The sequence below is a fragment of the Grus americana genome, chromosome 6 (genome assembly GCF_028858705.1).
Source record: "Grus americana isolate bGruAme1 chromosome 6, bGruAme1.mat, whole genome shotgun sequence".
NCBI classification, from domain to species: Eukaryota; Metazoa; Chordata; class Aves; order Gruiformes; family Gruidae; genus Grus; species Grus americana.
In genome coordinates, this window is record NC_072857.1 from 7,691,657 (window position 1) to 7,706,957 (window position 15,301).

Here is a 15,301-nt window from a genome sequence, read left to right on the forward strand (position 1 = left end):
ATACAAGTGGAGCTTTAACTCCAGCTACTGTAGCTTAAAATACTAAAAGCCGCCCACGTACACGTTTGTGGGATGCATTCCTCCACCACACGTTAAAGTCCTCCACAACATTTACAAGTTTACTGGCAAAACCAACCAAACTCCCCAGCAGTTAGAGAAAGCCCAGCACAAAGCTGCCTGCAAAGCAAGCGACCCCTCACAGGTTCCTGCCGCCCCCAGCATTATCGCTTTATAAACCTTCCCCGCCCCGAAGCATGAATCCGACTCCGAGCAGCGCCACCAAACCCCACCCTCAACTCGGACGCGTCCCTCGCCTTTGGCGCGAAAAGGCCCGTGAGGGAAGGAGGAGCAGGGGTGGCGGGGCAGGGCTCCGCGGGCCGACGGCCGCCGATTGGCCGGCGCGGCGGAGCGACGGCGCACGTGGGGTGCGCTGTGGCGCGAACGGCTGTGGGGCTGGGTTGGGGGCCGGGGCAGCAGCAGCGGCCGGAATGGACCTGGCGGTGGCGGCGGGCGACGCGGGCGCGGCGCAGCAGCACCAGCAGCTCCGCGATGAGGTGGCCGAGAAGTGCCAGAAGTTGTTCCAGGACTTCTTAGAGGAGTGAGTGAGAGGGGGCCGGGCTTGGCAGCGGGCGGGCCGGGCCGTCAGGAGGCGGCGGGCCGCAAGGGCCTCACAGAGGGGGCAGCCATTTGGTGAGGGTGAGATCCTGTCAGGGCCTGTCGCCCCGATCCCTCGTGTTTCAGTCAGAAAAGCTCTCCTATCGTCTGGGCCCGCCGCTGAGGCACTGCTCTGCCGTGGGGTGTCTGTCTCGCCAAGAAGGGCGTAGGAAGGGAGCACGGTGCTTCCTGGGTTGGCAAAATCCTTCCCAAAATGCTTTGGATGGGACTTTGTTAGGTGCATTTGGCCCCTTTTAACAAAGTTTTGTGACTGCCAGGTTGAAAATCCCTTTTGAGGCTTGGCTGTTACACTTTAATACGTCTGACTCCCTACGTTTTGTCTCCTGAGGGACCCTTCAGCAGCAAACACGGAAACGTTAATGCACCCCTGGGCGGGGGGAGGGGGGCTTTTCCTGGTGCAGAGTTATTGTTAAACCCTAAATAGAATTCTGTGTGGCAAACCAGCTGTATGACATGCAGATCCAGGGCATTGGTGCTGGCGTGTTCATAGAACAGATGTAGCAAGGAAGAGACATTTGCAAGGGACTGTGGGATGCCGTCATTCTCTTGCACACTCCTTAATGTGTGCGATCCTTTTCTTCTCTTTCTCTCCTGAATTCAGAAGTATTCAATTGCAGCCTGATATGTAACTGTGAAACATTCCTGAATCACTTTCAGGTTCCAGAACAGCGATGGGGAGGTCAAATACTTGCGTGATGCTGAAGAACTGATTCGGCCAGAGCGGAACACGTTGATCGTAAGCTTTGCGGATTTGGAGCAGTTCAATCAGCAGCTCTCTACCACTATTCAGGAGGAGTTTTACAGGTGAAGTGTAGAGATTACCTGAGAGCTGAGCAATGCTGCGCTCAGGCCCATAATGTCTTACATGTTATGTAAAAACCAAGAGGTTTATCTGCTTTTTACCTCATGAAAACACATTTAGGAATTTTTTTTTTTTTAACTGAATCAAAACTTATTTTTTAATGAATTCCTCTCTGGAAATCATTAGTTAACTAGGCAATTGCATTTATTCTGGTGAAAAAGTAGATGGCCAGTACAGGAATACAGAATAAATTTTATTGAGCCAGTGGCTTATTTTGAGCATCTGCTCCTTAATATAAGGATAAAAGCATCATAAAATGAGACTTTAAAAGGTCCGTTTTCAGACAATCAAGCAAATGGTACTATTATGCAGTAATCTCATATTTAGCATATTTAGATTAGCTTTTGTATGTTCCTGCATAATGTGGCAGTAAAAGCCAGAACCTGGAAATGTATGATACAAGCCTTTGATGTAGTCTAAAGCAAAGAAGGCATTTTGATAGCTTGTGTAAAATTTCAACTTCTTTTCTGTATTTCAGGGTTTACCCTTACCTCTGCCGGGCAGTGAAGACTTTTGCCAGAGACCATGGGAATGTTCCTTCAAACAAGGACTTTTATGTTGCATTCCAAGATCTACCTACCAGACACAAGTAAGACTATTATTAATTCCAGAAACTTGTGTATTTTTACCACTAGAGAAAAAAGCATCGAAGCATGCTGAAAATGTCTTGGTTATATAGTGTGAAATGTACAGTTGACCAGTAAAGTTGTGAAGAAGTTTCCTGATCTTGTGCAGGATGTTTTTTGAAACAGTTTTTCATTTGTGAATCATACTCAGATACTTACATTCATCATACTCCACAAACAAATGTAACTTCTCTAATTTAAAAAAAATAGAGTATGTTGCTTTTGAAGTACTAGTGAAGTAACTTTTGCATTGGTTTGACCTTTTATGCGAAATCATAAAATGAGAATATATTCTGGTAACTTTGGTGCTTTTGTCTGTTACAGCTGTTCTTTAGTCACAGACTGAATGAAACGAATATGTTGCATCTTAGTACTTGGGGCTAAAAATGTCAACTCAAGAATTTAATCCCTATGAATTTCTGTTTTAAACAGAATTCGAGAACTGACATCAGCAAAAATTGGCTCACTGATGCGTATCAGTGGACAGGTAGTACGTACCCACCCAGTCCATCCTGAGCTTGTAAGTGGAACCTTCCTGTGCCTCGACTGCCAGACAGTGATTAAAGATGTGGAACAGCAATTTAAATACACGCAGCCAAACATCTGCAGAAATCCAGTCTGTGCCAACAGAAGGAGATTCCTGCTGGACACAAACAAATCAAGATTTGTTGATTTCCAAAAGGTACAGTGCTGAGGTTGGAGGACGACAGCAAACAATGGATGTTCCCGTGGTAGTTGAAGGGTGTTGTTTGTACTGCTACACATTGAAAACAGTTAATTTTGGTACTGTCAACATCAAAAGACCTCAAGAAAAAGCACTGGAATTTCTGGAATTAGTTTCTTTCTGTCTATGGAAGGCTTATGTTTAAGCATGGGGTATTATGAATAGTATCAAAGCAGTGTTGTTGCGTGACATTTATTGTCTAAGCAAGCCACTGAAAACCCACATATTAGAGCCATTGTTAGTCTCATATTGCAAGTACATCATGTGTAGTTGGTTTATATAAGTGTGAAAAGAGGTGTCTTTTAGTATCTGCAGTGTTTTGCTCTTACAGATTGATTTACTCTGCGAAATCATCAGCACTTCACATCCTGCAATATTTTGTGTCAGTCACATTAACTGAACTCAAGTTGCTTTTTCTAGCCCTCAGAATTGTCATTGTGGCCCCTGTGTATCCTCTTAAGTTTCTTCAAGACTCCTTAGATACTGATGAGTGAAGGGATTTTTGGTTGTATGAGGAATTTCATGATTGACATGGATGGCAGCAGTCAAATGCTACTTACTATGTTTATTAGCTTAGCTTTTGAAGCAGTTTCAAATTTGGTGACATCCACTAAGTGCTTAATATTCTCTCCCTCCTCAGGTTCGCATTCAGGAGACACAGGCCGAGCTGCCGCGTGGTAGCATTCCTCGCAGCGTGGAAGTGATCTTGCGTGCGGAAGCAGTGGAGTCTGCTCAGGCAGGTGACAAATGTGATTTCACAGGGTCACTGATTGTCGTGCCTGATGTGTCCCAGCTCTCAACACCAGGTTTGTTGCTGCCACTTGTGACCTTGACAACATGTCCCTCCTGCTTGTTCTGGGAACTGCTGTTCTGACCCCCACTCTAACTGCAGGAGTGCGCGCAGAAACTGGCTCCCGGGTGAGTGGGACAGAGGGCTATGAAACCGAAGGCATCCGAGGACTTCGTGCCCTTGGAGTCAGAGAGCTGTCATATAAGCTAGTCTTTCTAGCTTGTTACGTTGCACCAACAAATCCACGGGTGAGTCTGGAAAGAAAATAGAGTTAAAGATATTGATGATTTCTGCTCTGTATGTTTTTACCTCAAATTAGGGAGCGGGAATGGGTAAAGCTTTAAATACGTATGTGTACCACCTTCCTGTGCGTTTGACTGTCTTTATATTCTGATTGGATTTATATAGCAAGTTTTTTTCCTTGACTTTATTGTTCATAACAGTTTTTACAGATGTGATTATTTGCCAATGTTATCAATTTATTCTAAAGACCTAAGTAGTCCATTTATTTCCCTTCAGCTTTCATAATTTCTGCAGCATTTCCTTTTCCTCCAGGAAATCCTATTACTTCATTTTGTCACAGGGAAAACAGCGATCCTTCTTCCATCTGGTTTATCACATAACATCTTGGGATGTTACTACAACATAAGTAGTACTGACTATGGCTGGGTTTTAGCATGGTGTGATATTTTAATCTCTAATTCTGCTAGCAGCTTCACCATCAGGTAGGATAAAAATAGCATCTGTTGTTTTCTTGGTGTAGAAGTTTCCTGCTTCTTTCCAGAGTAACGAAAGAGCTTGTAAATTCCAGTTAATGAAGAATGCTTACAAAGGCATATTTCAGCCAAACGAAGCCATACTGGTTTACTCTCTTTTTTTAATCTCTGGAAAAGCATCTCTTCTGGGTATTTCTCACTAACTGAAGTTACACACCATTGATTTTGCCCCCTAGGTAATTGTCTGTTGGCTTTTAAAGGTTTAAGGTAATGAGATTCCTTAGCCTCAAGTCAGCTTTTCTGAATGTGTTCCTCCCATTCAGCTTACAGAAGTTTTTGTGACCTCCTGTCTGCAGTACTCAGATTCAGTAGTGATCATGTTATTTTATTTTTTTCCTTTGTTTAGTTTGGTGGAAAAGAGCTCCGAGATGAAGAGCAGACTGCAGAAAGCATTAAAAACCAAATGTCTGTGAAAGAGTGGGAAAAGGTTTTTGAAATGAGCCAAGATAAGAACCTTTACCATAATCTGTGCACCAGCCTCTTCCCCACTATCCATGGTAAGAGTCCAGTTGGTGCCTCAGAGAGGGAAGATTTCACTTGTGAAAATATTCTTTTTGCTCTCCCTGTAGTACTGTTTTGGGAAAACTTGAAAGCCTTACGCCAACTACCACAAACTCTCCCCACCAGCATTGGTTATGCTAGAAAAGGAGAATCTATTTCCTGCATACTTGCTGTGTTTAATCATTAAGGCCTGCAAGACTAGTCAAAATGGTTGGGTTTATTATTGGATGATCTACTACTAAACCCTACAGCTGACGGTTGGATATAAGCTTTATTTTATATGGATGTCCTTCAAAAGATTTAAGGGTTCCAAACATTTGTATGCTGTTGTGCGTGTGTGTGTGTGTGTATGTTTGCAGTTGGTTTTGGCTCAGAACTTATGAGGACTTGTGTTGGTTATGCCTGAAAAATTTGATCAGCTGAATTTTGTCCATATTCTGAGCCACTGTAGGATGAGTCATTCTTCCCTGAAACTCTACCAAGCACATAAATGCATTTTTTGTGGATGTTTAGCAAATAGGTAAATTCTGAGCGGATGTGCCCAAATGCTCTAAAATTCTAGTGGGCTGAAGTTTTTTTTTAGTAGGAAAAATGCGGTGTTTTCTTTGGATTTTTAGTGGAGTGTCTTTTCTGGGGCAGGTAATGATGAAGTGAAACGTGGGGTCCTGCTGATGCTTTTTGGAGGAGTTCCTAAGACCACTTCAGAAGGCACTTCATTGCGTGGGGACATCAATGTTTGTGTTGTTGGTGATCCAAGTACAGCCAAGAGTCAATTTCTAAAGTAAGCATCTCATTAAAACTCAGTATTTAAATATTGTCCAGTGTGACTAGAGCTATAAATGTGTACTGTGCGTTTTCTATGTTAAACAGAGGAAAGGGAAGTAAAATATTTAAGAATATTTTCCAGGAATTGTTTGGATGTGGTTGAAGTATTTGAACAGGGCTGAAGCAAACTCAACAAGCCCCTGTGCTAATAACAAAGAATGAATTAAGACTTTTTTTTTGTTCTTTAGGTAGTTATGAAAGTATGAATTTCCAAATATTTTCAAAAGACACTGAATATTAAAAGTACAAAATTTATTGCACGTCGTAAAATATTAGAGATAAATGAAATAATGATTTCCCCCCCTATTTTTAGCTTAGTCTAAATTGGTAGGTCCCAACACTTTGGACAAATAGACAACTATTAGCCTTGAAAAATAATTATGAAATAATTATGTTTTATGCTACATCTTATATTATAATGCTTTTTAAATTGGAAATTCTATTTAATATGGTTTTATTTGATCATGCTGTTCATTTACCTCTGCATTGTTCTCCATGAAGCTGAGGTCCTTGCAGCACACACTGCAACTCAGAAATGTAGAGGCACCACGAAAGCTGCCGTAGGCTGCCTGTGATCAGTCTTGCTGCTTCCTACTATGAAGCCACTTGTGCTGACATTTACCTGACCCGTAAGGAGCTGTATTAGCTTGTGAAGTCAGCAGAAAACTTGTGGGAGGAGGGCTGGATTGTTTTTTCTGCTGGTGTAACCACGGGTGAATGACAGATCTGTGAAAGATTGCAGTTAGATAAGGATTAGTTTCCAAGGCTTGTTCAAACATCATTAGAGTTGGGAGGACCTGCCTACATATTAATTGCTTCCTGAAGGAAGGAACAAGTCCTGTCCTGAGAGGTTGAAAGTAGCACTGCATTACAGTTACCTTGTTTCTGCAGGTTTTAATCTGACTTTTAAAGTTTGTTCCTCACTGTTCTTTCTCTCCATAGGCATGTGGACGAGTTCAGTCCTCGTGCTGTATACACCAGTGGAAAAGCCTCCAGTGCTGCTGGTCTAACAGCAGCTGTTGTAAAAGATGAAGAGTCTCATGAATTTGTCATTGAAGCTGGAGCACTGATGCTGGCAGATAACGTGAGTCCAGGAACTTAGAGAGGTTTCTGCGTCCATGGAATGGTGTTGATCAATTTGGGGAAATTGTCTTAATGATGCTTTTTTCCCCAAAGTGATTGAATTTGGGTAACTTCTTATTTTTTATTCTTCCACTGCAGGGGGTTTGTTGCATCGATGAATTCGACAAAATGGACATGCGGGATCAAGTAGCCATTCATGAAGCAATGGAGCAGCAGACTATATCCATTACTAAAGCAGGAGTAAAGGTAGCTTGTGCTATTCCTCTGGTTGTGTGGTCTGTATGATCGCCTGACCGTTTGTTGCATGTACTGATCTAGCATCATCTCGCAGATTTTTTTTGCCAGCTCTGCAGCTGCCTCACTGTGGCAGGAGGGAGATCACTTACCTGCAAAGTTTTTGTGCCACATATCCAGAAAGAATCAGAAATGTTACCAAAAGGAAAAAGGAGATAGTAATGGGTAGGAAACAGAAAATGGGAAAATCCTAACCTTGAAGTAACCCCAAAAGAGGATATAGATTTATGTGTGTTTGTAGAAGTGTGTATTTGCACTGTTAAAAACAGGGTGTTGTGTAAAGCAGTTTTAAGGGCTTGTTTCAGTATTGTTGGCACGAGTTTAACAATGTTAAAGTATTGATTGATCAAACTGTTTCATGAGACAGAGACCTGGTTAGAAGAGTTTGGGCTCTTTTGAGGAGTGAGTGTTATAATACCTCCATTGAAATGCCATCTAAAAGATGTTATGCTGATCCATTTGAATTGTGATGAGTTGGTTTAGCAAGTGGTCACAGATCATTCTTCTTGGTTTTTTATTTTTTTATTTTTTCATTGTTAGGCTACCCTGAATGCCAGGACCTCCATTTTGGCCGCAGCTAACCCAGTTGGCGGGCGCTATGACAGATCCAAGTCACTGAAACAGAATATAAACCTGTCAGCTCCCATCATGTCTCGCTTTGATCTCTTCTTCATCCTTGTGGATGAATGTAATGAGGTAATTTTAAGGAATTATAGAGTAATTTATGTACTTATATAATCAGAATTTCTTATGGTTCAGTTTGTGGCTGTTGCCTCTTTTCTTGTCAATCTGTACTTCTAAGAACCATCTGGCTCCATCACATCTGTCCTCACCAGTGAGGCAGTTGCTTTCTTTTCACGCTGAACAGACCTGGCTCTTTCAGCCTCTCTTCATACATCATGTGCTTCTGCCCTCTGACCATCGTGGTGGCCATCTGAAATTTTAGGTGAAGCTAATCTCATGAGAGTGTCTTCCTTCTGCTTTTCTTCTCTGCCTGCAAAGTTAAAAGCTGTCAGTACAAATTTGAACACACTCTGCTGAATACAAGGATACTGCCTTTTCATCTTGTAGTGATTTGGCCTGCATACTTAACACCATTAGTCATTTTTACAAATCGCTGGTCACTAAGGCTAAGACTGCTACCACCTGTCTATGTGCTGTTTGCCTTGGGAACACATGAGATCCAGAGACTAATGTTGGTTCAGTGCTGTTCTCTCCACTGTTTTGCTCAGTGTGATTATCTCATTGAGAAGGGACTGATGAAAGAGACAGAGTAGGCTGAAAAAGAAGAAAGCAGTTCCCACGCTGCAGAGTGCTGCTTTCTGTCTGTTCTCTCGCTAACTTGTAACCCTGGAGAGTTCCAAGAGGTTATAGATCCTAAAACTGTCTTTTATCCCTTCTCTGCTGTTTCCTTGTATTAAAAACCTCCAGTGCATTCTCCTGGATCTGGCAGAGAGTCTGGCTTCTGGAAAGACTAGCTCTGCCATGAGGAGTGCAAGTGAGGGAGAGGAATGGGAAGGAAGAATATCGCTGCTGTTTTGATATTTGGCTGACGTTGTGAAAGTGATCTGATAGAGCAATAATATTCCAGGTTACAGATTACGCCATTGCCAGACGCATAGTGGATCTGCATTCCAGAGCAGAAGAATCTGTTGATCGTGTCTATTCATTAGATGATATCAGAAGGTATCTGCTGTTTGCAAGACAGTTTAAACCAAAGGTAATTCTACTTTCCTGTATAAATTGTTCTGTATGAGGAGGAGGTCCAAAGAAACAGTCACTCCGTGGCATGCTTTTTTCCAGCAAATGCAAAGACACTTAATGTAGTGTCCTCTCAAGAAGGGAGCTATAAACTCAGTTATTATCTAGAAACATAACATATTTTGGAGCCACGTACTCTTTTCTTTTGGAACTACAGACACCTAGCCTGAGACTGTTACAATTGGTAGTCTTAACTGCTTTGGTGGCAGTTCTTAACTTCTGTCTAGAATGACTGAGAGGTCATTTCATAGCTTTCTCATACCTCAAGGGCATGAGTTATTCAACACAGCTGCTACAGAGATTTTTGTGTTTTATTGACTTACTGCTTTATCAAACAATTTGTTTGGTCTTATTTTTAAAGGATATTGTTCCTCGGTAATTCTTTGCTTGCTTTGTGGTAAAATACAGAACATGGAAAACTGCTCTAAGTACAAATTTTGTGCTCTGTCCAAATAGCAGCTTGGATGGGCTGTGTGTTAGAGTTTTCAGAAGTTTTTCTAATGTAGTTCTTCTCAAATGGAAGGAGAGGACACCCTCCCTTACACAGTTTTGAAAACTCTCATTTCATTTCCATGTGATGGGGAGTTTGTTTTGCAGCTGGATCTGTGTATGTGCAGATAGACTCAGGCTAAAAAGTGTGTACACAAAGCTGTAGTCAGTGTTAGTATATCGAGTGTATGCTTGTGTGTGCGTTTGCATGCAAAATGAAAGGTAAATAAACACAGAACAATGAAGTAGAGACAGACATGAATTATGCCTGGAAGCAAGTCAGTGGAATAGAAAAATTGAAATGATCAAAAATCTGCTGTAAAATAATTAATGCGTCAATGTACTTACTGTTATATCATTGTTACTGTGATCATTATTGCACTATAATTTTAATATAATATGATTGTCATTATATTTATGTATAATGTGTGTATCACATAGAATATTTCAGAGTAAAGCAGTAGCTAGTACAGAAAAGTCTGGGAACTGCCAATCTAATGCAAGAAGAATAAACTTTAATACTTTTAACATGGCAAACTGTCGTACTGTCTTATGTCACAAAGATATCTAAGGAGTCTGAGGACTTTATAGTGGAGCAGTATAAACGACTACGGCAGCGTGATGGCTCTGGAGTGACAAAGTCGTCCTGGAGAATAACAGTGCGACAGTTGGAAAGCATGATTCGGCTGTCTGAAGCTATGGCCCGTATGCACTGCTGTGATGAGGTATCAGGTTTTTGATGAAAGTTTGCATAAATGTTTATATAAATGTGGGAATTCTTGCTTTGCTATTTGATTATGGTATTGTACGTATTTAAATCCTGTGGGTGAGGAGGAGAGCTTGGATAATGTTTTCACTGTGATGTGGTCATACTCAGTCTGAATTTATATGCCAGAAAAGCTGGTTTTAAGGTATGTCTTGTAAAACTGACATCAGCTGATCCAAACTGAGAACATGCATGTTTTTGCATTACAGTTGTATCAGCACTCTCAGCCTGTTTCCTGTCAAATCATGACAAATAAGAACAACAATCATCTATTACTATCACCCAGAGCTGTTGGTACTGACTCTCCTAATCTTGCATAGTTTGTAATCTCTCACAGCTCTTTTCCATCTGCAATCTAAAAAGCCAAAGTTCATCGAAGTATCTGAACCTTCCTAAGCATACCTGTATGTGTGATCTGAGCTCCTCCTCACATCAACCAATGTTGAAATGTATATTGTGTAATGGCTATTAACTGTAGTATGATTACTATCCATCTAGTCCCTGCTTTAAAACTCAGCAGGTCTTTTGAAATGTTGATTAGGGGTTATGTGGCACATGCAGTGACAGAAATTTGCTCACTGGTTGTGAGCAAGGACACCCATTGGGTTCTTTTTAATTAAATTCAGCTTATAAAGAAACAGAGAGCTTTTATCTTATGGCTCAGCTTGAGATTATTTTTCCAGTTTTTGCTTTTCAGTTATGGAGGAGAATCTCATTAATTACATCTTTCTTTTTCCATATTGTTTCTGTTCAGACCCATTTCTTTCATGTTTCTTGCTCTACTGATTTTTCTTCAAAATGTTTTTGGCTTAGGTAAAAATTTTATTGACTCTACATGATCGCTAAAGCCTGAAAGATTCATCAGGCTGCTTATTCCCTCCATAACCTTGTGTGAACTCACAGTACTTGTGCTAGGATATAATTTGACTTGCAGAGTCTTTACTGCTTAGGATTAATCAGGTGAGATGGATAGAAAGACCCTTCATCAGAGTCAGAGCTGAGTTTCTGGAGCTATCGGGGAAAAAAGGCTTTTAACACTTGAAGAGCCGCCGTACCTATGTAATACATGGTTTTTTTCCAAATCTTCCCCAGGTTCACCCGAAACATGTGAAGGAAGCTTTCAGGCTTTTAAATAAGTCCATCATTAGAGTTGAGACTCCTGACATCAATTTAGACCAAGATGATGAACAGCAAATGGAGGATCAAGAGGACCAAGATGGAGTCAATGGTAAATTACTCATAGATAATTTTTTCAAAGGGGAAAGTACTTCCAGCCTTTACAGCTTACCTTGTTTGAGTATATGCTTCTCTTCAGTTTCTCACCTGTTTCTCATCTAATAAGGTCTAGGAATCTTGACTCCTGTTCTTAACTCTCTTACTTCTTCAGCCTCCTTGTGAGTCCACTCACCTGGTTGGTCAATTCAACACTTTTCAGTGGCTCAGAGTATTAAACAGTTGAAAGATATTACAGATTAAACCTGGGCATGTGTCCAAACAGGTGAGGCAGAAGCTCCAGCTGGGGTCAATGGTCTTGTGAATGGGATCAATGGCCATTCTGAGGACATGAACAAGGATGCTGCACCCAAAGCTTCTCTTAGACTGGGCTTCTCTGAGTATCGACGAATTTCCAATCTCCTGGTGCTGCACCTCAGGAAAGCAGAGGAAGGTAAGAATTTGTTTATTAAAAAGACATCAGACTCAGTTCAGGGAGAAACTCTAACTACATCTCATGCTATTGCACTTGGGATTTTCACTCCTACTGATGCACCAAACTTGTTAGGTCTGGTGTGAACCTGTACACATGTGGCTACACTACATCTGATGATACAGGTAGGACTTCTTGGACTTTCTAGCTCTGATGTCTTAGTCATTTGTCAAAACCTAGTAAGTCAACGTTGACAGAGCAGGTCCAGAAGAGGATTTGTAGCATATGCTGGTTTAAGATGAGTCAGCAGCAACGAAAACCGTAGCAAGAGCTTCAACGTATGCCAGCAACGACAGCCTAAAGTATATACTTAACCAATATGTGCCAAATGGCTGCATCATTTCTTGGGGAGTTGAAATATTTCAGTTGCAGTGAGGCTACTCCTGTAATGAAATGCAGTAGTTGTCTCATAGCATATACCAATGCCACAAAGCTTTTGGAAGGGTGTGGAGACTACAATATCTGTTAAATGCTGAGTATATGTAGAAGGATGACTTCTTCAGCTTTGCGTGACAGTGGTTTTCTTTTGCCCTTACTTAGCAGCAAGTTGTATGAGTCCTTACAACTATTTTTTCTTGAAGCTGAAGGCTGATGTGATTGCTAGGCTGCTCATTTAATTTGTAAGCCACTCGGATGCATAGAACTGAAAGCTTCAATTCTCGATCTAAATATCTCCAATTAAACCACGTACAAAACATGATTTAAGAAACAGAAGAAAGTCTGATGTTTCTTACACATCTTAAAAAGCATGTTTCTCTCTTCAGCGTTTTATATGTTAACATATAAATCCTTTCCTCTTACAGTTTGAATGGTATCTTAGTGCTGTTGTATTTATGCAAATTATTTTCTTTACAGAAGAGGACGATTCATCATTAAAGAAGAGTGAACTAATTAATTGGTATCTAAAGGAAATTGAATCTGAAATAGAATCTGAAGAAGACCTAATAAATAAAAAGAAGATCATAGAGAGAGTCATTCACCGACTTACGCATTATGTATGTACAGAGATGCGTGCATAGTGGAAAAGGGTTTTAACTTACGTAGTGCAATATTTGAGAAATATGTTTTGTGCTTCTGTGTTATTGACTGATGCAGTATAAACACCTTCTTTGTTTAATACCTATTAAAAGTAATTATAGAGAAAACACTGAAATAATTGGAGATGTGTGTAAGTAAATTTCAAAGTGCCATATTATGTCCCTGTAGAAGTGTGGGTGATATTTTTCTGTATTTATATAGTCTTAGTTATACATTAGGATACAGAAATACAAACAACACTTTATTCAATGGATATCTTTAAGTCATGGGGGCACTAGGGCAGTTTGGAGGAAAAAGTATGAAAATATAAAATACTTCTCACTTTTAAATGTACAAAACCACTAGATCGAAGTGTTCACAGAAAGCATACAACATATAAGAGATTTCCACTGAACATAATTGTTAAGATTAGCAACATGTTAAAGAAGGAGTTCACAATTAAAAGGGTTAAATAATTCATCAGTAAGAGGTGCTACTAGTATAAAAAGGAGATGCCTTTCAACAGACATTTCTGTTCTTGTTTGAATACAAATTTTTGTCTGTTGCAGGACCACATTCTGATAGAACTGTCCCAGTCAGGACTGAGAGGGTCCAGAGAAGAGGAGACTTTTGATGAAGATCCGTACCTGGTTGTCAACCCAAACTATCTGCTGGAAGACTAAGGGCTGAGAACTGGATTGTAGAGCTGACTAGTTACATGTTGGAAAACGCATTCTTTTCTTGCAAGGGTTGCTGTATAGCTAACATTTTAAATTCCTGTGAATGCTTTACTGTGGACCGTGCCAATGTGCGGTTAGTAATATATGATTGCTCATTTACACTGAGCATACCTGGAAAGTTTTTAAAGAAATGACACACTTAATTATTAGTTTTATTATTAATTCTGGGTTTTAATGCCATCATCCAGATGCAGAGGAGAATCATTCAAAAGCTCTTTTCAGCATCAAGCTATGGAGATGCTTCTGTTTTAAATAAGAGGAATTTTGCATTGTTCTTCTATTGTATTTAGTAGACTTCTATGCTATAGGTTTTTAACTTTTTCTTATTAACGTAAATAAAAGATCATTAAATGTCTGGACGTGTGTGTGGGTGGATTTGTTGTCACTCATATGTGGGATTGCTATTGTCTATGCCTGTGCTTTGAGGCTGAAAAAATAGTGATCTAAATGTTTAATGTCTGAAGAAAGATTAAATTTCCTGGATGACAGATGCTTGTTTTTTAAGAAGGTTTTTTTTAACTTCCAGTAATGGATAATGAGAAACTCTGATTGCTTCTCTTTCTTTTTAGATGGACTAAAGATGTGTATGCTCCTGTTGCATATGTAAAATAGAAAATTGAAAATAGCCAAGCCCAAAGCAAGGCTTTAAGTCAGGAGGTCAGAAACACCCATCTTGATGAATGTCTTGACTTGTAAGTGAATTGAAAACTGCCGTCCTTTGTGAGGGATTTTAAAGACTATATTTGTAAACTTGTTTGTAGATTTTTCTATAAGAAAAATTTTACTTAAATTTCTGTTGCTCTCCATTATTTGCTGTATGCTGCAGGATTATTAAATAATCTATTAAGAATTAAAAATAGCTGAATATTTGTCTTGTCAGCCTGATATCAGCACCTAAGAAACATTTGTAATAGCATGAAAGATATGAAACATACCAAACCTATATATTTTAAGTATAAATAGTGTGAAATAACTGTTTCTGAAGCAGGTCCAGAAATGGAGCTGGTTTGTAACAGTCATCTTTTTCCTGTTAGACTCTTCGAACTTTGGAGAGATATGCCTTGGTCTTAGTAAGCATATCATTAAAGATAACAGTTACATTTATAGAATGGAAGGAATCATAAATATTTGTCACCAACAATGCTACCACATCACTGGGCACTAACTCTAACTGCAGAAACTTCTCTCCACTAATTTCTTTCATAAATTGCATCTTGGCAAATGCTCCATTTCATTAAAAATTGCCACCCACCTGCAACAACAGTTTCATGTTTTTCTATATTGTTGATTTACTTTCAAAATAAGGACAGGAAGATGTTTGTACTTCATTCTTTGTTTCCCCCTCCCCTCACTCCAATCTTTGATAATAAATATTTTTCACATGGAGAAAGTAAGTTTTTCTGCTTCTCTTTCCCCAGTTCTATGTGCTTCATAGAAGACTAGAAGGGGTGTTCTCCTTTTGGAGTTAACACTGCTCTACTGAAAAATAAGCAGCAGGTGGTGCTGTAAAGTTCCTATTCAAATTTGTTAGGTTGTTCAGAGGGAAAAAAAAAGTACTTAGTTGTTCAGAACAGCAAGCTTTTCTAGGCTTCCTTAAAAAAAAAAAAAGTCATCTGGGAATCAAACAAGGTGAAAGTACACAAATTATAATCCTGGTATAAGATTGG

General features: G+C 40.0%; 1 protein-coding gene across 1 annotated transcript; it reads left to right on the forward strand.

Moving 5' to 3' along the window:
* Nucleotides 1-434: 434 nt before the first annotated feature.
* MCM6 (minichromosome maintenance complex component 6) lies at nucleotides 435-13,989 on the forward strand. Its single transcript, XM_054830714.1, has 17 exons — nucleotides 435-598; nucleotides 1,333-1,479; nucleotides 2,016-2,126; nucleotides 2,596-2,845; nucleotides 3,528-3,693; nucleotides 3,780-3,925; nucleotides 4,800-4,950; nucleotides 5,594-5,735; nucleotides 6,722-6,863; nucleotides 7,001-7,108; nucleotides 7,697-7,852; nucleotides 8,748-8,876; nucleotides 9,970-10,131; nucleotides 11,265-11,400; nucleotides 11,671-11,838; nucleotides 12,733-12,872; nucleotides 13,464-13,989. The coding sequence occupies exons 1-17, from the start codon at nucleotides 489-491 to the stop codon at nucleotides 13,575-13,577; spliced, it is 2,478 nt and encodes an 825-aa protein (XP_054686689.1). The 5' UTR covers nucleotides 435-488; the 3' UTR covers nucleotides 13,578-13,989.
* The last annotated feature ends 1,312 nt before the right edge of the window (nucleotides 13,990-15,301 follow it).